At 37.5% G+C, this 23,352-nt stretch overlaps 1 protein-coding gene across 3 annotated transcripts in view; it reads left to right on the top strand.

The window, feature by feature from the left end:
* Positions 1–23,352, top strand: part of DCUN1D4 (defective in cullin neddylation 1 domain containing 4) — a 76,670-nt gene that overhangs the window by 43,942 nt on the left and 9,376 nt on the right. For all 3 annotated transcript variants that reach the window (XM_083168528.1, XM_083168547.1, XM_083168538.1), the window contains one exon: positions 23,096–23,200. In XM_083168528.1, coding sequence (XP_083024654.1) covers positions 23,096–23,200 — 105 coding nt within the window. The remainder of the gene's footprint in view (positions 1–23,095; positions 23,201–23,352) is intronic.

Here is a 23,352-nt window from a genome sequence, read left to right as displayed (position 1 = left end):
GATTGTTCATCGAATTTTTCCAGACTGGCACAGTTCCTCCGAACTCTGACAAATTGGGAATATGGGATGTTGTTAACCCATTTCCCGAAATGGCAGCTATTAAAATGTACATAACTGTTACTATCGACCTGTTTGATGAAAGTAGAGGTCTCTATTCTATTAGTAACAGGCCAATCAGAGGAATCTAAAAGCAAATCTAGAAATTCAATTTTATTTTCATGAATTTTAGAAGTGAAGCGGAGGTTATAAGAATTAATGTTGATTTCAAACATAAATTGATTGAATGTATCCTCATCGCCATCCCAGACGATAAGAATATCGTCGATGTATCTATGGAATGATACGATGTTATCGCGATATTTATGATTGATCTCATTATTGAGTTCCTCCCATTTCCCAAGGTATAGATTCGCTAAGCTAGGTGCGTATGGGGTCCCCATTGCGACCCCACACTGCTGGATGAAAAATTCACCTTGGAAAGTAAACACATTGTTATACATCACCACCTTAATGCAATTGATAAAAAATTCTTTATAGTCAGACTGGATGTTAACGTCTTTATCCAAAAAATATCTAATGGATTCGAGGCCCCCCTCATGGGGGATAGACGTGTACAACGCCTCCACATCAATGGTACACCATTTGTATGTAGGGCGCCATTGAAAGTCCTTCAAAAAAAGCAAAATCTGCGTAGAATCTTTAGTGTATGATTTTAAATTAACGACAAATTTTTGTATGAATAAATCAATATATTCTGAAAGTCGTGAGGTAGCAGAATTAATACCAGCAATGATTGGCCGACCTGGTGGTCGGTCCAATCGTTTATGTATCTTAGGAAGATAATGAAAAATTGCTAAAGGTGGAAACTCATTAACAATGTATTTACTCTCATTGATGGTGACAAAGTTTTTTAACACTCCCTCATTCATGAGGGTTTTAACCTTTTCAACAATTAGTAAAGTCGGGTCTACTTTGACCCGTGTGTACGTGACAGAATCATTCAACAAACGAAAAGCTTCATCAAAATAATCATCACGATTTAAAACAACAATCCCCCCCCTTATCAGCCATCCTTATTATTATTTGATGGTTATCTTCAAGATTTTTAAGAGCCTTTCTCTCGATGTTACTGAGGTTATCAACACTATGATTTTTTTCAGAACACATTTTATCAAAATCGGTTCTAATAAGATTAAAAAAGGTATCTACATAATTTCCCCTAGATTCAATGGGGTAAAATATCGATTTCGGCTTGAGGTTGGTTTTATTAATTGGCTCATTTAGAGTGTTATGTTCAAATTTATTTTTATTTTTAGCAAAGTGGCGTTTTAATGTTAGTGATCTAACAAACTTATTACTATCGATAAATAAATCGAAAGCATTAGGGCCATTTTTAGGAGCGAAAGATAAACCTTTCCTTAAAAGAGAAATTTCATCACTGGACAGTTGATAATTAGAGAGATTAAAAATCCCTAACTCTTTCAAAGTCGGTATTTTCTTATTTTTTCTCTTCCCTCCTCTTTTTCCACGTCTAGTATGTTTTGTTTCCTTTTGGTGGAAATCACAGGACTGTCTGCTGATGTGGGGTTCGGTTTTCTCCGTTCTCTCCACTGGGGTCTCTCTAAAAAATCCTCCCGATTAGGTCTATTAGGGGTATTCAACATTTGATACCTATTCGATACAGGTACTTCGTATCTGGATCGATTATCATGTGGCATATTAGATCTGTTGTAATTATTGCGTGGTTGGTGATTTCTATATGGAACGGTCTGCCACTCATTCCGATTATGGTAGTTGTTAAAGGACTTCTGTTTGTTATTGGTATAACCCGTGTTCCTGTCTCTGTTATTACCATTAGAAGACCATTTGTGGATGTTACCATCCCTATAGTCTTGTAAGTCTCTTTTAAATTTTTTAACTTTAATATCAACCACTTCATCCTCAATTTTGTCTATTTTAATATCACTAAGTTTTTTGAGTTCTAAGAAATCTTTTGTGTCTTTAACAGGTCTTAATTTTAATTCTAGATTTTCAATCTCAGTACCCAAATCTTTTATATCCTGTTTCCTTTCTTTAATTATAAGCAACATCAATTGAAATGAACTGTCGTCCAAAATTTTAAACCATGCATCAATGAATTCTTTTTTATCATTCCCAAAAGTAGGGGTCTTAATTAGTCTTAATCCTCTGGGTATACGCTTGGAATCAACATAATTCTCCAGCGTAGTTACTTCCCAAGTGTATTTCATTTCTTTAATGAGAAGTTTTTCAAGTTGTGCACACATGCTATCTAGATCGTTATCATTAGCACCATCTGGCAATTTACTATTTGGCTCACTGAGACCAGTCTCAAAGACTTTGTTAAATCTCATATGGCATTCTTCAAAACGTTTGTTTCTTTTATCCATGATTATCCGAGATACAAGATCCAAAGATGACAAAATAATATCAAATATAATGACAAATACACAAACTTTCAAAAGGAATATGCAGCAAAACCGGGAAAAGGAGCAAAATTGGTATACATACAGAAGGATCCGGTTAATGAGCGCAAATAATCCCTTATAGCAATAGGAGAACTGTCCATATGTTGGTAGGTCATGTAGTGCAGCTGAATTCTGGCGAGAGGTAACACCAAGACCTCAAGAAGCAGCACATGTAGGAGAAAAAACCAGAAAGCGCACGATGTGATTATAAATGTAAAGAACACTTTTACTGTAGTAATATAGTCACATACATGTAAGGTTTAAAACAGCAGGCATGCAGAGGTATATTAACCCGGAGAAGCAGTTCAGGCATCAACACGCTGACACGAATAGCGCGGCGGCAGCTGAGAACTCCAAGCCGGGACCAAGAACAGATCAGACAACGTCACAGCGTCAACACGTCATCCAGGACCGCCCCAACGCGTTTCGTCATGGGATGACTTCGTCAGGAGGCGTATCCCAACATAATCATGGATGCATTTAAATACCTTCAGCTAGCTAATTGACATGAGGTAAAATTTACATTTAAAGTGACCATGCATAAAAATAACATAAAAATAACAAATAATGTGCAACATACTGCGATACAATAATACATGAATGGTATCAAACAATATATCAGAATAATTCGCAAAACATTTAGATACCGTATATCGGAATAATTCACAAAATATATAAATACAATATATCGGAATAATTCGCTAAGTATATAAATACAATATATCAGAATGGTTCGCAGAATACAAAAATACATAAATACATATAAAAAGTACAAAAATATACAGATATACAAATATATAAAAATACAAAAATACAAAAATATCGAAATACACACAAAAAAAGATATATGCATAAAATCCAGCTAGGGTAAAAACGAAGGATGTCGACACAGAAACCACACGCCAAAAGTCACCATCTACAGACTATAGCAAAGATAAAGGGGTAACAACCCAACAACAGTATCCCGCCAATCTATAGAAGGCTTCAGATGGTTCAGTGTAGAAAAGGGACTATGTCGACACCCTCATTAAGACCGGCTGGGGACATGGTGTTCATAGTAAAAATCCAATAGGTCTCCCTACGACTTAATTTATTTAAAACATCACCACCTCTTTCGTCGAGGGTGACATGTTCCAACGCTTTAAAAGAAAAGAAATCAAGATTAGAATCACAACAAGATGCAAAGTGTCTAGGAACACTATGTAACAAAGATTTGTTTCGAATACTCCTAGTATGTTCAAGTATTCTAAGCTTAAGAGGACGCTTAGTCTTCCCAATATATCGCTTGCCACATCTACAGGACAACATGTAGACAACACAAGGTGTCAAACATGTCATTCTGCTTTTAATGACCCAATTCTTATTACCATCATTGCTAAAAAATTTGTAATGATCCTTATCAACATATTGGCACATCTTGCACTTATTGCAAGGAAAAAAACCATTACAATTTCTTAACCAACCATTATTAACATCAGTAATCTCTTTTATCCTACTGGGAGCCAACATAGATCTCAAAGAATTGGCTTTCCGAAAAACAACTTGGGGTTTAGGGGGTAACAGATCTTTTAAAAGGGGATCTAACAATAAGATATCCCAATGTTTGACAAGAATATCTTTAATGGCAGAACTTTTAGAATTAAATTTCGTCACAAATGGCACAAAATTATCAGTTCTTGTTTCACGATTCTTATACTGTAGGAGATCATTACGATCTCTGTCACGAGCTTTCTTTTGACAGTTTTCAACCAGTCTGGGAGGGTATTTCTTATCGATGAACCGCCTACTATAAATAGCAGATTGTTCATCGAATTTTTCCAGACTGGCACAGTTCCTCCGAACTCTGACAAATTGGGAATATGGGATGTTGTTAACCCATTTCCCGAAATGGCAGCTATTAAAATGTACATAACTGTTACTATCGACCTGTTTGATGAAAGTAGAGGTCTCTATTCTATTAGTAACAGGCCAATCAGAGGAATCTAAAAGCAAATCTAGAAATTCAATTTTATTTTCATGAATTTTAGAAGTGAAGCGGAGGTTATAAGAATTAATGTTGATTTCAAACATAAATTGATTGAATGTATCCTCATCGCCATCCCAGACGATAAGAATATCGTCGATGTATCTATGGAATGATACGATGTTATCGCGATATTTATGATTGATCTCATTATTGAGTTCCTCCCATTTCCCAAGGTATAGATTCGCTAAGCTAGGTGCGTATGGGGTCCCCATTGCGACCCCACACTGCTGGATGAAAAATTCACCTTGGAAAGTAAACACATTGTTATACATCACCACCTTAATGCAATTGATAAAAAATTCTTTATAGTCAGACTGGATGTTAACGTCTTTATCCAAAAAATATCTAATGGATTCGAGGCCCCCCTCATGGGGGATAGACGTGTACAACGCCTCCACATCAATGGTACACCATTTGTATGTAGGGCGCCATTGAAAGTCCTTCAAAAAAAGCAAAATCTGCGTAGAATCTTTAGTGTATGATTTTAAATTAACGACAAATTTTTGTATGAATAAATCAATATATTCTGAAAGTCGTGAGGTAGCAGAATTAATACCAGCAATGATTGGCCGACCTGGTGGTCGGTCCAATCGTTTATGTATCTTAGGAAGATAATGAAAAATTGCTAAAGGTGGAAACTCATTAACAATGTATTTACTCTCATTGATGGTGACAAAGTTTTTTAACACTCCCTCATTCATGAGGGTTTTAACCTTTTCAACAATTAGTAAAGTCGGGTCTACTTTGACCCGTGTGTACGTGACAGAATCATTCAACAAACGAAAAGCTTCATCAAAATAATCATCACGATTTAAAACAACAATCCCCCCCCTTATCAGCCATCCTTATTATTATTTGATGGTTATCTTCAAGATTTTTAAGAGCCTTTCTCTCGATGTTACTGAGGTTATCAACACTATGATTTTTTTCAGAACACATTTTATCAAAATCGGTTCTAATAAGATTAAAAAAGGTATCTACATAATTTCCCCTAGATTCAATGGGGTAAAATATCGATTTCGGCTTGAGGTTGGTTTTATTAATTGGCTCATTTAGAGTGTTATGTTCAAATTTATTTTTATTTTTAGCAAAGTGGCGTTTTAATGTTAGTGATCTAACAAACTTATTACTATCGATAAATAAATCGAAAGCATTAGGGCCATTTTTAGGAGCGAAAGATAAACCTTTCCTTAAAAGAGAAATTTCATCACTGGACAGTTGATAATTAGAGAGATTAAAAATCCCTAACTCTTTCAAAGTCGGTATTTTCTTATTTTTTCTCTTCCCTCCTCTTTTTCCACGTCTAGTATGTTTTGTTTCCTTTTGGTGGAAATCACAGGACTGTCTGCTGATGTGGGGTTCGGTTTTCTCCGTTCTCTCCACTGGGGTCTCTCTAAAAAATCCTCCCGATTAGGTCTATTAGGGGTATTCAACATTTGATACCTATTCGATACAGGTACTTCGTATCTGGATCGATTATCATGTGGCATATTAGATCTGTTGTAATTATTGCGTGGTTGGTGATTTCTATATGGAACGGTCTGCCACTCATTCCGATTATGGTAGTTGTTAAAGGACTTCTGTTTGTTATTGGTATAACCCGTGTTCCTGTCTCTGTTATTACCATTAGAAGACCATTTGTGGATGTTACCATCCCTATAGTCTTGTAAGTCTCTTTTAAATTTTTTAACTTTAATATCAACCACTTCATCCTCAATTTTGTCTATTTTAATATCACTAAGTTTTTTGAGTTCTAAGAAATCTTTTGTGTCTTTAACAGGTCTTAATTTTAATTCTAGATTTTCAATCTCAGTACCCAAATCTTTTATATCCTGTTTCCTTTCTTTAATTATAAGCAACATCAATTGAAATGAACTGTCGTCCAAAATTTTAAACCATGCATCAATGAATTCTTTTTTATCATTCCCAAAAGTAGGGGTCTTAATTAGTCTTAATCCTCTGGGTATACGCTTGGAATCAACATAATTCTCCAGCGTAGTTACTTCCCAAGTGTATTTCATTTCTTTAATGAGAAGTTTTTCAAGTTGTGCACACATGCTATCTAGATCGTTATCATTAGCACCATCTGGCAATTTACTATTTGGCTCACTGAGACCAGTCTCAAAGACTTTGTTAAATCTCATATGGCATTCTTCAAAACGTTTGTTTCTTTTATCCATGATTATCCGAGATACAAGATCCAAAGATGACAAAATAATATCAAATATAATGACAAATACACAAACTTTCAAAAGGAATATGCAGCAAAACCGGGAAAAGGAGCAAAATTGGTATACATACAGAAGGATCCGGTTAATGAGCGCAAATAATCCCTTATAGCAATAGGAGAACTGTCCATATGTTGGTAGGTCATGTAGTGCAGCTGAATTCTGGCGAGAGGTAACACCAAGACCTCAAGAAGCAGCACATGTAGGAGAAAAAACCAGAAAGCGCACGATGTGATTATAAATGTAAAGAACACTTTTACTGTAGTAATATAGTCACATACATGTAAGGTTTAAAACAGCAGGCATGCAGAGGTATATTAACCCGGAGAAGCAGTTCAGGCATCAACACGCTGACACGAATAGCGCGGCGGCAGCTGAGAACTCCAAGCCGGGACCAAGAACAGATCAGACAACGTCACAGCGTCAACACGTCATCCAGGACCGCCCCAACGCGTTTCGTCATGGGATGACTTCGTCAGGAGGCGTATCCCAACATAATCATGGATGCATTTAAATACCTTCAGCTAGCTAATTGACATGAGGTAAAATTTACATTTAAAGTGACCATGCATAAAAATAACATAAAAATAACAAATAATGTGCAACATACTGCGATACAATAATACATGAATGGTATCAAACAATATATCAGAATAATTCGCAAAACATTTAGATACCGTATATCGGAATAATTCACAAAATATATAAATACAATATATCGGAATAATTCGCTAAGTATATAAATACAATATATCAGAATGGTTCGCAGAATACAAAAATACATAAATACATATAAAAAGTACAAAAATATACAGATATACAAATATATAAAAATACAAAAATACAAAAATATCGAAATACACACAAAAAAAGATATATGCATAAAATCCAGCTAGGGTAAAAACGAAGGATGTCGACACAGAAACCACACGCCAAAAGTCACCATCTACAGACTATAGCAAAGATAAAGGGGTAACAACCCAACAACAGTATCCCGCCAATCTATAGAAGGCTTCAGATGGTTCAGTGTAGAAAAGGGACTATGTCGACACCCTCATTAAGACCGGCTGGGGACATGGTGTTCATAGTAAAAATCCAATAGGTCTCCCTACGACTTAATTTATTTAAAACATCACCACCTCTTTCGTCGAGGGTGACATGTTCCAACGCTTTAAAAGAAAAGAAATCAAGATTAGAATCACAACAAGATGCAAAGTGTCTAGGAACACTATGTAACAAAGATTTGTTTCGAATACTCCTAGTATGTTCAAGTATTCTAAGCTTAAGAGGGCGCTTAGTCTTCCCAATATATCGCTTGCCACATCTACAGGACAACATGTAGACAACACAAGGTGTCAAACATGTCATTCTGCTTTTAATGACCCAATTCTTATTACCATCATTGCTAAAAAATTTGTAATGATCCTTATCAACATATTGGCACATCTTGCACTTATTGCAAGGAAAGAAACCATTACAATTTCTTAACCAACCATTATTAACATCAGTAATCTCTTTTATCCTACTGGGAGCCAACATAGATCTCAAAGAATTGGCTTTCCGAAAAACAACTTGGGGTTTAGGGGGTAACAGATCTTTTAAAAGGGGATCTAACAATAAGATATCCCAATGTTTGACAAGAATATCTTTAATGGCAGAACTTTTAGAATTAAATTTCGTCACAAATGGCACAAAATTATCAGTTCTTGTTTCACGATTCTTATACTGTAGGAGATCATTACGATCTCTGTCACGAGCTTTCTTTTGACAGTTTTCAACCAGTCTGGGAGGGTATTTCTTATCGATGAACCGCCTACTATAAATAGCAGATTGTTCATCGAATTTTTCCAGACTGGCACAGTTCCTCCGAACTCTGACAAATTGGGAATATGGGATGTTGTTAACCCATTTCCCGAAATGGCAGCTATTAAAATGTACATAACTGTTACTATCGACCTGTTTGATGAAAGTAGAGGTCTCTATTCTATTAGTAACAGGCCAATCAGAGGAATCTAAAAGCAAATCTAGAAATTCAATTTTATTTTCATGAATTTTAGAAGTGAAGCGGAGGTTATAAGAATTAATGTTGATTTCAAACATAAATTGATTGAATGTATCCTCATCGCCATCCCAGACGATAAGAATATCGTCGATGTATCTATGGAATGATACGATGTTATCGCGATATTTATGATTGATCTCATTATTGAGTTCCTCCCATTTCCCAAGGTATAGATTCGCTAAGCTAGGTGCGTATGGGGTCCCCATTGCGACCCCACACTGCTGGATGAAAAATTCACCTTGGAAAGTAAACACATTGTTATACATCACCACCTTAATGCAATTGATAAAAAATTCTTTATAGTCAGACTGGATGTTAACGTCTTTATCCAAAAAATATCTAATGGATTCGAGGCCCCCCTCATGGGGGATAGACGTGTACAACGCCTCCACATCAATGGTACACCATTTGTATGTAGGGCGCCATTGAAAGTCCTTCAAAAAAAGCAAAATCTGCGTAGAATCTTTAGTGTATGATTTTAAATTAACGACAAATTTTTGTATGAATAAATCAATATATTCTGAAAGTCGTGAGGTAGCAGAATTAATACCAGCAATGATTGGCCGACCTGGTGGTCGGTCCAATCGTTTATGTATCTTAGGAAGATAATGAAAAATTGCTAAAGGTGGAAACTCATTAACAATGTATTTACTCTCATTGATGGTGACAAAGTTTTTTAACACTCCCTCATTCATGAGGGTTTTAACCTTTTCAACAATTAGTAAAGTCGGGTCTACTTTGACCCGTGTGTACGTGACAGAATCATTCAACAAACGAAAAGCTTCATCAAAATAATCATCACGATTTAAAACAACAATCCCCCCCCTTATCAGCCATCCTTATTATTATTTGATGGTTATCTTCAAGATTTTTAAGAGCCTTTCTCTCGATGTTACTGAGGTTATCAACACTATGATTTTTTTCAGAACACATTTTATCAAAATCGGTTCTAATAAGATTAAAAAAGGTATCTACATAATTTCCCCTAGATTCAATGGGGTAAAATATCGATTTCGGCTTGAGGTTGGTTTTATTAATTGGCTCATTTAGAGTGTTATGTTCAAATTTATTTTTATTTTTAGCAAAGTGGCGTTTTAATGTTAGTGATCTAACAAACTTATTACTATCGATAAATAAATCGAAAGCATTAGGGCCATTTTTAGGAGCGAAAGATAAACCTTTCCTTAAAAGAGAAATTTCATCACTGGACAGTTGATAATTAGAGAGATTAAAAATCCCTAACTCTTTCAAAGTCGGTATTTTCTTATTTTTTCTCTTCCCTCCTCTTTTTCCACGTCTAGTATGTTTTGTTTCCTTTTGGTGGAAATCACAGGACTGTCTGCTGATGTGGGGTTCGGTTTTCTCCGTTCTCTCCACTGGGGTCTCTCTAAAAAATCCTCCCGATTAGGTCTATTAGGGGTATTCAACATTTGATACCTATTCGATACAGGTACTTCGTATCTGGATCGATTATCATGTGGCATATTAGATCTGTTGTAATTATTGCGTGGTTGGTGATTTCTATATGGAACGGTCTGCCACTCATTCCGATTATGGTAGTTGTTAAAGGACTTCTGTTTGTTATTGGTATAACCCGTGTTCCTGTCTCTGTTATTACCATTAGAAGACCATTTGTGGATGTTACCATCCCTATAGTCTTGTAAGTCTCTTTTAAATTTTTTAACTTTAATATCAACCACTTCATCCTCAATTTTGTCTATTTTAATATCACTAAGTTTTTTGAGTTCTAAGAAATCTTTTGTGTCTTTAACAGGTCTTAATTTTAATTCTAGATTTTCAATCTCAGTACCCAAATCTTTTATATCCTGTTTCCTTTCTTTAATTATAAGCAACATCAATTGAAATGAACTGTCGTCCAAAATTTTAAACCATGCATCAATGAATTCTTTTTTATCATTCCCAAAAGTAGGGGTCTTAATTAGTCTTAATCCTCTGGGTATACGCTTGGAATCAACATAATTCTCCAGCGTAGTTACTTCCCAAGTGTATTTCATTTCTTTAATGAGAAGTTTTTCAAGTTGTGCACACATGCTATCTAGATCGTTATCATTAGCACCATCTGGCAATTTACTATTTGGCTCACTGAGACCAGTCTCAAAGACTTTGTTAAATCTCATATGGCATTCTTCAAAACGTTTGTTTCTTTTATCCATGATTATCCGAGATACAAGATCCAAAGATGACAAAATAATATCAAATATAATGACAAATACACAAACTTTCAAAAGGAATATGCAGCAAAACCGGGAAAAGGAGCAAAATTGGTATACATACAGAAGGATCCGGTTAATGAGCGCAAATAATCCCTTATAGCAATAGGAGAACTGTCCATATGTTGGTAGGTCATGTAGTGCAGCTGAATTCTGGCGAGAGGTAACACCAAGACCTCAAGAAGCAGCACATGTAGGAGAAAAAACCAGAAAGCGCACGATGTGATTATAAATGTAAAGAACACTTTTACTGTAGTAATATAGTCACATACATGTAAGGTTTAAAACAGCAGGCATGCAGAGGTATATTAACCCGGAGAAGCAGTTCAGGCATCAACACGCTGACACGAATAGCGCGGCGGCAGCTGAGAACTCCAAGCCGGGACCAAGAACAGATCAGACAACGTCACAGCGTCAACACGTCATCCAGGACCGCCCCAACGCGTTTCGTCATGGGATGACTTCGTCAGGAGGCGTATCCCAACATAATCATGGATGCATTTAAATACCTTCAGCTAGCTAATTGACATGAGGTAAAATTTACATTTAAAGTGACCATGCATAAAAATAACATAAAAATAACAAATAATGTGCAACATACTGCGATACAATAATACATGAATGGTATCAAACAATATATCAGAATAATTCGCAAAACATTTAGATACCGTATATCGGAATAATTCACAAAATATATAAATACAATATATCGGAATAATTCGCTAAGTATATAAATACAATATATCAGAATGGTTCGCAGAATACAAAAATACATAAATACATATAAAAAGTACAAAAATATACAGATATACAAATATATAAAAATACAAAAATACAAAAATATCGAAATACACACAAAAAAAGATATATGCATAAAATCCAGCTAGGGTAAAAACGAAGGATGTCGACACAGAAACCACACGCCAAAAGTCACCATCTACAGACTATAGCAAAGATAAAGGGGTAACAACCCAACAACAGTATCCCGCCAATCTATAGAAGGCTTCAGATGGTTCAGTGTAGAAAAGGGACTATGTCGACACCCTCATTAAGACCGGCTGGGGACATGGTGTTCATAGTAAAAATCCAATAGGTCTCCCTACGACTTAATTTATTTAAAACATCACCACCTCTTTCGTCGAGGGTGACATGTTCCAACGCTTTAAAAGAAAAGAAATCAAGATTAGAATCACAACAAGATGCAAAGTGTCTAGGAACACTATGTAACAAAGATTTGTTTCGAATACTCCTAGTATGTTCAAGTATTCTAAGCTTAAGAGGGCGCTTAGTCTTCCCAATATATCGCTTGCCACATCTACAGGACAACATGTAGACAACACAAGGTGTCAAACATGTCATTCTGCTTTTAATGACCCAATTCTTATTACCATCATTGCTAAAAAATTTGTAATGATCCTTATCAACATATTGGCACATCTTGCACTTATTGCAAGGAAAGAAACCATTACAATTTCTTAACCAACCATTATTAACATCAGTAATCTCTTTTATCCTACTGGGAGCCAACATAGATCTCAAAGAATTGGCTTTCCGAAAAACAACTTGGGGTTTAGGGGGTAACAGATCTTTTAAAAGGGGATCTAACAATAAGATATCCCAATGTTTGACAAGAATATCTTTAATGGCAGAACTTTTAGAATTAAATTTCGTCACAAATGGCACAAAATTATCAGTTCTTGTTTCACGATTCTTATACTGTAGGAGATCATTACGATCTCTGTCACGAGCTTTCTTTTGACAGTTTTCAACCAGTCTGGGAGGGTATTTCTTATCGATGAACCGCCTACTATAAATAGCAGATTGTTCATCGAATTTTTCCAGACTGGCACAGTTCCTCCGAACTCTGACAAATTTTTGTGCCATTTGTGACGAAATTTAATTCTAAAAGTTCTGCCATTAAAGATATTCTTGTCAAACATTGGGATATCTTATTGTTAGATCCCCTTTTAAAAGATCTGTTACCCCCTAAACCCCAAGTTGTTTTTCGGAAAGCCAATTCTTTGAGATCTATGTTGGCTCCCAGTAGGATAAAAGAGATTACTGATGTTAATAATGGTTGGTTAAGAAATTGTAATGGTTTCTTTCCTTGCAATAAGTGCAAGATGTGCCAATATGTTGATAAGGATCATTACAAATTTTTTAGCAATGATGGTAATAAGAATTGGGTCATTAAAAGCAGAATGACATGTTTGACACCTTGTGTTGTCTACATGTTGTCCTGTAGATGTGGCAAGCGATATATTGGGAAGACTAAGCGCCCTCTTAAGCTTAGAATACTTGAACATACTAGGAGTATTCGAAACAAATCTTTGTTACATAGTGTTCCTAGACACTTTGCATCTTGTTGTGATTCTAATCTTGATTTCTTTTCTTTTAAAGCGTTGGAACATGTCACCCTCGACGAAAGAGGTGGTGATGTTTTAAATAAATTAAGTCGTAGGGAGACCTATTGGATTTTTACTATGAACACCATGTCCCCAGCCGGTCTTAATGAGGGTGTCGACATAGTCCCTTTTCTACACTGAACCATCTGAAGCCTTCTATAGATTGGCGGGATACTGTTGTTGGGTTGTTACCCCTTTATCTTTGCTATAGTCTGTAGATGGTGACTTTTGGCGTGTGGTTTCTGTGTCGACATCCTTCGTTTTTACCCTAGCTGGATTTTATGCATATATCTTTTTTTGTGTGTATTTCGATATTTTTGTATTTTTGTATTTTTATATATTTGTATATCTGTATATTTTTGTACTTTTTATATGTATTTATGTATTTTTGTATTCTGCGAACCATTCTGATATATTGTATTTATATACTTAGCGAATTATTCCGATATATTGTATTTATATATTTTGTGAATTATTCCGATATACGGTATCTAAATGTTTTGCGAATTATTCTGATATATTGTTTGATACCATTCATGTATTATTGTATCGCAGTATGTTGCACATTATTTGTTATTTTTATGTTATTTTTATGCATGGTCACTTTAAATGTAAATTTTACCTCATGTCAATTAGCTAGCTGAAGGTATTTAAATGCATCCATGATTATGTTGGGATACGCCTCCTGACGAAGTCATCCCATGACGAAACGCGTTGGGGCGGTCCTGGATGACGTGTTGACGCTGTGACGTTGTCTGATCTGTTCTTGGTCCCGGCTTGGAGTTCTCAGCTGCCGCCGCGCTATTCGTGTCAGCGTGTTGATGCCTGAACTGCTTCTCCGGGTTAATATACCTCTGCATGCCTGCTGTTTTAAACCTTACATGTATGTGACTATATTACTACAGTAAAAGTGTTCTTTACATTTATAATCACATCGTGCGCTTTCTGGTTTTTTCTCCTACATGTGCTGCTTCTTGAGGTCTTGGTGTTACCTCTCGCCAGAATTCAGCTGCACTACATGACCTACCAACATATGGACAGTTCTCCTATTGCTATAAGGGATTATTTGCGCTCATTAACCGGATCCTTCTGTATGTATACCAATTTTGCTCCTTTTCCCGGTTTTGCTGCATATTCCTTTTGAAAGTTTGTGTATTTGTCATTATATTTGATATTATTTTGTCATCTTTGGATCTTGTATCTCGGATAATCATGGATAAAAGAAACAAACGTTTTGAAGAATGCCATATGAGATTTAACAAAGTCTTTGAGACTGGTCTCAGTGAGCCAAATAGTAAATTGCCAGATGGTGCTAATGATAACGATCTAGATAGCATGTGTGCACAACTTGAAAAACTTCTCATTAAAGAAATGAAATACACTTGGGAAGTAACTACGCTGGAGAATTATGTTGATTCCAAGCGTATACCCAGAGGATTAAGACTAATTAAGACCCCTACTTTTGGGAATGATAAAAAAGAATTCATTGATGCATGGTTTAAAATTTTGGACGACAGTTCATTTCAATTGATGTTGCTTATAATTAAAGAAAGGAAACAGGATATAAAAGATTTGGGTACTGAGATTGAAAATCTAGAATTAAAATTAAGACCTGTTAAAGACACAAAAGATTTCTTAGAACTCAAAAAACTTAGTGATATTAAAATAGACAAAATTGAGGATGAAGTGGTTGATATTAAAGTTAAAAAATTTAAAAGAGACTTACAAGACTATAGGGATGGTAACATCCACAAATGGTCTTCTAATGGTAATAACAGAGACAGGAACACGGGTTATACCAATAACAAACAGAAGTCCTTTAACAACTACCATAATCGGAATGAGTGGCAGACCGTTCCATATAGAAATCACCAACCACGCAATAATTACAACAGATCTAATATGCCACATGATAATCGATCCAGATACGAAGTACCTGTATCGAATAGGTATCAAATGTTGAATACCCCTAATAGACCTAATCGGGAGGATTTTTTAGAGAGACCCCAGTGGAGAGAACGGAGAAAACCGAACCCCACATCAGCAGACAGTCCTGTGATTTCCACCAAAAGGAAACAAAACATACTAGACGTGGAAAAAGAGGAGGGAAGAGAAAAAATAAGAAAATACCGACTTTGAAAGAGTTAGGGATTTTTAATCTCTCTAATTATCAACTGTCCAGTGATGAAATTTCTCTTTTAAGGAAAGGTTTATCTTTCGCTCCTAAAAATGGCCCTAATGCTTTCGATTTATTTATCGATAGTAATAAGTTTGTTAGATCACTAACATTAAAACGCCACTTTGCTAAAAATAAAAATAAATTTGAACATAACACTCTAAATGAGCCAATTAATAAAACCAACCTCAAGCCGAAATCGATATTTTACCCCATTGAATCTAGGGGAAATTATGTAGATACCTTTTTTAATCTTATTAGAACCGATTTTGATAAAATGTGTTCTGAAAAAAATCATAGTGTTGATAACCTCAGTAACATCGAGAGAAAGGCTCTTAAAAATCTTGAAGATAACCATCAAATAATAATAAGGATGGCTGATAAGGGGGGGGATTGTTGTTTTAAATCGTGATGATTATTTTGATGAAGCTTTTCGTTTGTTGAATGATTCTGTCACGTACACACGGGTCAAAGTAGACCCGACTTTACTAATTGTTGAAAAGGTTAAAACCCTCATGAATGAGGGAGTGTTAAAAAACTTTGTCACCATCAATGAGAGTAAATACATTGTTAATGAGTTTCCACCTTTAGCAATTTTTCATTATCTTCCTAAGATACATAAACGATTGGACCGACCACCAGGTCGGCCAATCATTGCTGGTATTAATTCTGCTACCTCACGACTTTCAGAATATATTGATTTATTCATACAAAAATTTGTCGTTAATTTAAAATCATACACTAAAGATTCTACGCAGATTTTGCTTTTTTTGAAGGACTTTCAATGGCGCCCTACATACAAATGGTGTACCATTGATGTGGAGGCGTTGTACACGTCTATCCCCCATGAGGGGGGCCTCGAATCCATTAGATATTTTTTGGATAAAGACGTTAACATCCAGTCTGACTATAAAGAATTTTTTATCAATTGCATTAAGGTGGTGATGTATAACAATGTGTTTACTTTCCAAGGTGAATTTTTCATCCAGCAGTGTGGGGTCGCAATGGGGACCCCATACGCACCTAGCTTAGCGAATCTATACCTTGGGAAATGGGAGGAACTCAATAATGAGATCAATCATAAATATCGCGATAACATCGTATCATTCCATAGATACATCGACGATATTCTTATCGTCTGGGATGGCGATGAGGATACATTCAATCAATTTATGTTTGAAATCAACATTAATTCTTATAACCTCCGCTTCACTTCTAAAATTCATGAAAATAAAATTGAATTTCTAGATTTGCTTTTAGATTCCTCTGATTGGCCTGTTACTAATAGAATAGAGACCTCTACTTTCATCAAACAGGTCGATAGTAACAGTTATGTACATTTTAATAGCTGCCATTTCGGGAAATGGGTTAACAACATCCCATATTCCCAATTTGTCAGAGTTCGGAGGAACTGTGCCAGTCTGGAAAAATTCGATGAACAATCTGCTATTTATAGTAGGCGGTTCATCGATAAGAAATACCCTCCCAGACTGGTTGAAAACTGTCAAAAGAAAGCTCGTGACAGAGATCGTAATGATCTCCTACAGTATAAGAATCGTGAAACAAGAACTGATAATTTTGTGCCATTTGTGACGAAATTTAATTCTAAAAGTTCTGCCATTAAAGATATTCTTGTCAAACATTGGGATATCTTATTGTTAGATCCCCTTTTAAAAGATCTGTTACCCCCTAAACCCCAAGTTGTTTTTCGGAAAGCCAATTCTTTGAGATCTATGTTGGCTCCCAGTAGGATAAAAGAGATTACTGATGTTAATAATGGTTGGTTAAGAAATTGTAATGGTTTTTTTCCTTGCAATAAGTGCAAGATGTGCCAATATGTTGATAAGGATCATTACAAATTTTTTAGCAATGATGGTAATAAGAATTGGGTCATTAAAAGCAGAATGACATGTTTGACACCTTGTGTTGTCTACATGTTGTCCTGTAGATGTGGCAAGCGATATATTGGGAAGACTAAGCGTCCTCTTAAGCTTAGAATACTTGAACATACTAGGAGTATTCGAAACAAATCTTTGTTACATAGTGTTCCTAGACACTTTGCATCTTGTTGTGATTCTAATCTTGATTTCTTTTCTTTTAAAGCGTTGGAACATGTCACCCTCGACGAAAGAGGTGGTGATGTTTTAAATAAATTAAGTCGTAGGGAGACCTATTGGATTTTTACTATGAACACCATGTCCCCAGCCGGTCTTAATGAGGGTGTCGACATAGTCCCTTTTCTACACTGAACCATCTGAAGCCTTCTATAGATTGGCGGGATACTGTTGTTGGGTTGTTACCCCTTTATCTTTGCTATAGTCTGTAGATGGTGACTTTTGGCGTGTGGTTTCTGTGTCGACATCCTTCGTTTTTACCCTAGCTGGATTTTATGCATATATCTTTTTTTGTGTGTATTTCGATATTTTTGTATTTTTGTATTTTTATATATTTGTATATCTGTATATTTTTGTACTTTTTATATGTATTTATGTATTTTTGTATTCTGCGAACCATTCTGATATATTGTATTTATATACTTAGCGAATTATTCCGATATATTGTATTTATATATTTTGTGAATTATTCCGATATACGGTATCTAAATGTTTTGCGAATTATTCTGATATATTGTTTGATACCATTCATGTATTATTGTATCGCAGTATGTTGCACATTATTTGTTATTTTTATGTTATTTTTATGCATGGTCACTTTAAATGTAAATTTTACCTCATGTCAATTAGCTAGCTGAAGGTATTTAAATGCATCCATGATTATGTTGGGATACGCCTCCTGACGAAGTCATCCCATGACGAAACGCGTTGGGGCGGTCCTGGATGACGTGTTGACGCTGTGACGTTGTCTGATCTGTTCTTGGTCCCGGCTTGGAGTTCTCAGCTGCCGCCGCGCTATTCGTGTCAGCGTGTTGATGCCTGAACTGCTTCTCCGGGTTAATATACCTCTGCATGCCTGCTGTTTTAAACCTTACATGTATGTGACTATATTACTACAGTAAAAGTGTTCTTTACATTTATAATCACATCGTGCGCTTTCTGGTTTTTTCTCCTACATATATATATATATATATGTATATGTATATATTAGGGTTACCACCTAGTCCCTTTAATTCCGGACACATATTAATTACACAGGTTCTGTGGCTGGCTGACTTCAATACTCCACTTCACCTGATTTTAAACTGCCACAGAACCTGTGTAATTAACATGTGTCCGGAATTAAAGGGACTAGGTGGTAACCCTAGTATATATGTGTGTGTGTGTGTGTGTGTGTGTGTGTGTGTATGTATGTATATGTGTGTGTATATATGTATATATATATATATATATATATATATATATATATATATATATATATATATATATATATATATATATATACACATACACATACACATACACATATACACACACACATACACACACACACACACACACACACACGTGTGTATATGTGTATATATATATATATAGAGGGGGTCTGCGGCATGGCACTCAGGAGACTTTAAAACTCGTGCTGTATTTGAAGTGCAAACAAGAAGACCACAGTTTCGGGGTATGTACCCCTTTGTCAAGGTGCTAGTTCTCACTAGCACCTTGACAAAGGGGTACATACCCCGAAACGTTGGTCAAATGCACTTCAAATACAGCACGAGTTTTAAAGTCTCCTGAGTGCCTTCCTTCTTTCCTACTATATATATATATATATATATATATATATACATACACAAAGTTCTGCAGGGCGGCACTCCACAAGAAACAAAATTGGTGCAAGGTCCATAAGGTTTTTAAATAGAAAGCACTTACCCCCCACACTCTTAGTGAAGGATCCAGACCAGCACACAAACGTAGGTGAAGAAAAATAAGTTTTATTCCATGCTGTGCAGTACAATGAACAGCTACTTGGCCCGACGGCCGTTTCAACTGGACTCAGCCAGTCTTCGTCAGGGGTCACCTCACAAAGGGTGCTAGGCACTTATAAAGGTAATAAATTGCGCCAAGACTTTCAAAAATCTAACTGACAGCAGCCTCACTCTGGCCGCTTGACAGGGGGCGTGTGGATGGGCGCGTCACGGGGAATCCCGGGGTTGGTCCTGAAGCGTCATCAGCACTGTGACGTACTGTCTGATAAGGCAGCATGGAATAAAACTTCTTTTTCTTCACCTACGTTTGTGTGCTGGTCTGGATCCTTCACTAAGAGTGTGGGGGGTAAGTGCTTTCTATTTTATTCATGGGAAAATATTAAAGAGCTTTATTAAGAAAAAAACTAAATCACTGCTGTTAACTTTTAAGTAGTTTTTCCCCTTTTTTATTATTTTCTATTTAAGGGTACTTGTTTCCTAGCATGGCCACCATCGGGGGTAATCGTGTACCTTAACTTAAGGTACACGATTACCCCCAATGGACCCGATTTCCTTTGAAATCAGGTCAAAGGCAAAATCGGGTCCATCGCGTCGGTCGGGTGCATTAACATGGCACTCGACACGACCGACGCGATGCACCCGATTTTCCCATAGGGTTCAATGTTAAAATATTTTTAACATTGTAATCGCGTTCATCGCGTCGATCTTGTGCCATTATAATGGCACAAGATGCGATGGACGCGATTAAGCACATTTTACATAGCTAACAATGGGAAATGGGCCAATATAGCCCATTTCTCATTGTATATGCCCCCATTGTGAATGTCACCCCATGATTGACGCCAACCCGAAGCGTGGCGAGCGGCGGCGGTGCGCATCCTCCGACCTTTTCATACCCCTACTATCCACGTCGGCGTGGAGTTGAGAATATAAAGTGTGAAGTTATACGCGTCCCCTCGCTGCGCTCGCCACGCTTCGGGCTCGGTGGCTCGCTGCGCTCGCCACACTTTATATTCTCAACTCCACGCCAATGTGGATAGTAGGGGTATGAAAAGGTCGGAGGACGCGTACCGCCGCCCCTCGCGGGCGCTACGCTTGCCACGCTTCGGGTTGGCGTCAATCGTGGGGTGCCGTTGAGGGGGTTAAAATTGGGGTCTGGGGAGACTTTTACATTGAATCCAATGTAAAATAGGGTCCCAGGGACCCTATTCACATTTCAATCAATGTAAAAATCGGGACCAACGCGTCGGTCGCATCGCATGCGATTTGGTCGCATTCGATGCGACCGACCAGATCAACATCGGTGTGGCCATGCTAGGAAACAAGTATCTATTTAAGTTACTATTGGTTATTTCCAGATTTCCAGTTTGTGCAATGATAAAAAAAACATTACTAACCGATGGTGCAATGAGCTGAGATCCTATGGTGCTCCCCCTTTTCTTAGCAGAATCCCCCAGGCCCTCCATCCTCTGCCCGCTGAGGAGATTTCTGACTGACTGGCTCAGTATTCAACATGAAATGCTGAAACTAAATGTCTCTATTTGAAAAACTATATTTTGTGGTGGGAGCCAATTAATAGAGTGGGCGAGATGCACAAAAAAAAATTCCGTTAAAAACCCTGCATTTTCATATGCAGCAAAGCCCCACCGCCGGGGCTTCGCTGCGGGGGTTATGTAGTTCTAGATGGCGTAACCTCATAGAAGCCTATGGGCTTCCCTCTGCATCTACACCGCGCTCCCCGCCAATCTGCACCACACCCCCCTCACCTGTATCCGGGCAGCCGCCTTCTGTGGTGCCTGGACCAGTGACCACCTCCTCCCTGTACCGCTTCCGGATGCCGAGAGCAGGAAGCGGAGCAATGGCAGCTGGGTTAGGGTCCAGGGAGGGAGGGGGGACCCCCACTGCACATCGCCGGCTACAACACAAAGGACAGCTCTTAACGCAAGAGCTGTCCTTTGCGTTAATAATCGCATATGTTGGTGCATATGCGATTATTAACAATGAGAATGCCGGCGATTGTGTGGCGGAGGATGTTAAAGAATCCTGCCCAGTATCACATAGCAATTTTAAAATAAGAAAAACATTCCCAGTTATACCTCTTTCAGAATCCATAGCCGGATCGGACCCAAGATTTTGATCCTGAGTCCGACCCTTTCACACTAAACCCTGGTCACCCATTATACACATGGCAACCTGGGTTTAAACCTTCTTATAACTTGGGTTGAATTACCGGGATGGTCGACCGGGTTATTCAGTTTGGTGCGTTCACATCACACCTCGACCACGCAATAACCTGGGTTATTGCTGCCGTCTGAAAGGGGTAGAAAAAAGTACTCAGTATTACAAAGCTACCAATTTGCTGTTTAAAAGTCTGAGTGGTTGCAGCTTTAGGGCTGAAGCAGTTTGATTTATTCTGGGGTTGTGTCGTGAAGTCTGGGTAACGTGCCCAGAGCTGTTTCATTAGAGACCAGTGAGCAGTCCCAAAGTAGGAAATGCTTTCCTGCTCGCACCTCAGAAATAAGTGATAACAACTGCTGCTGCCTCCTCAGGGCAGCTTATAAATTGATTATAGCTCTCATTGAATAGCTCTGGACACTTCATCCAGGAGACGAGACTGAACGACACAGCTCCTAGCTTATTGAATTTTCCTGATTTTCTTCAATGGGTTTCTGCAGGCTTTTTTTATGTTGTCTTTTTTTTAACCAGTTGGATTCAGAGCCATGTTCTAGGCTGCCATGCTTCCATCCCAATGTTTTCTGTTGATCAGTGTTTTGTATCGATCATTGATGCCACTTTCAGGCGCGCGACTCTAGAATTTGCTGGGTCTAGCAAGACTGCAAATTCCCTGGTCCTCCGCTCCATGCCATTTGTCGGGAACAGGGTCATGGACCCGGGGCTTACTCCCAGATTGTTTCCTTTCACACGTGCAGAAATCCCAGGTTGATGCGTGGTGTTGTGCAAAAATCGGGGATATAGCTGCATGTGTGAAAGGGGTATTACTGGCAGAACATCTCTACTGTTGGGACCTTTTATTTATTTTATTTTTTCTATGCAGGGTACATACTGGCTGCTTTTGCATGTAGCCCTGGGCAGCTTTATTTTTATACCATACATGCCTACTCTCCTGGAACATCCAGGCTCTTCCTTAGTTTTCCTAATACTCTCCCAGAAGAGTAGGTGGCCTTTTCTCTGCCTACCTTACTAGCAATGGGGAGGACAATGTCGGCTATCCATAAGTTCTTGGTATGGAAGGGACGGGGCCATTTTCCAAGTGTTACTATTAGCAACGCCTTATTTTTGGCCCCACACCCTATTTATTGAAGTGGCCCATTCCCACCACCAGTTAGCTGAAGAAAATACAGAAGCTGGCAAGTTACATTTGGAAGGGGCGTGTACACATGTAAATCGCTTTGCAAAATTTAATCACCCAACACATTTTACATCTGCCCCACCTGCAGTGCTCTCTTGCTTTGCTCCCAGAATCCGGTCCATTTTGGAATTCGCTGTGACTAGTAGCAACAGATGCAAATGTTTTATACCTTGCTTGTATTATAAGTTTGCTGTGGGTTTTAATGTTGCTTTGTGCTTTACACTCCACTAGGAAAAAGATCAGCGAAGCCTAGATATGACAACAGCAAAGTGCATGTTAGGACTCTTATTAGGAAAAACATGGCCCTTATTTCCTGTGTTTCATCAGTTTCTAGAGGTACGTGTTACAATATGCTTATTTCTTCTTCCATAGTGGTTATTAATGTTAAATTATTGGCAATTATATTAAAGCATACCTCCCAACTGTCTGCTTTTTGCGGGAACGACCCAGTTTTTGGGAATTGTCCTGCAGCGGGCTGGGGGGCAGTT

This window comes from Crinia signifera, chromosome 1 (genome assembly GCF_055691185.1).
Source record: "Crinia signifera chromosome 1, ASM5569118v1, whole genome shotgun sequence".
NCBI lineage: Eukaryota > Metazoa > Chordata > Amphibia > Anura > Myobatrachidae > Crinia > Crinia signifera.
The sequence above is the reverse complement of the archived record's forward strand: the minus strand, read 5'-3'. Positions and strand labels throughout refer to the sequence as shown.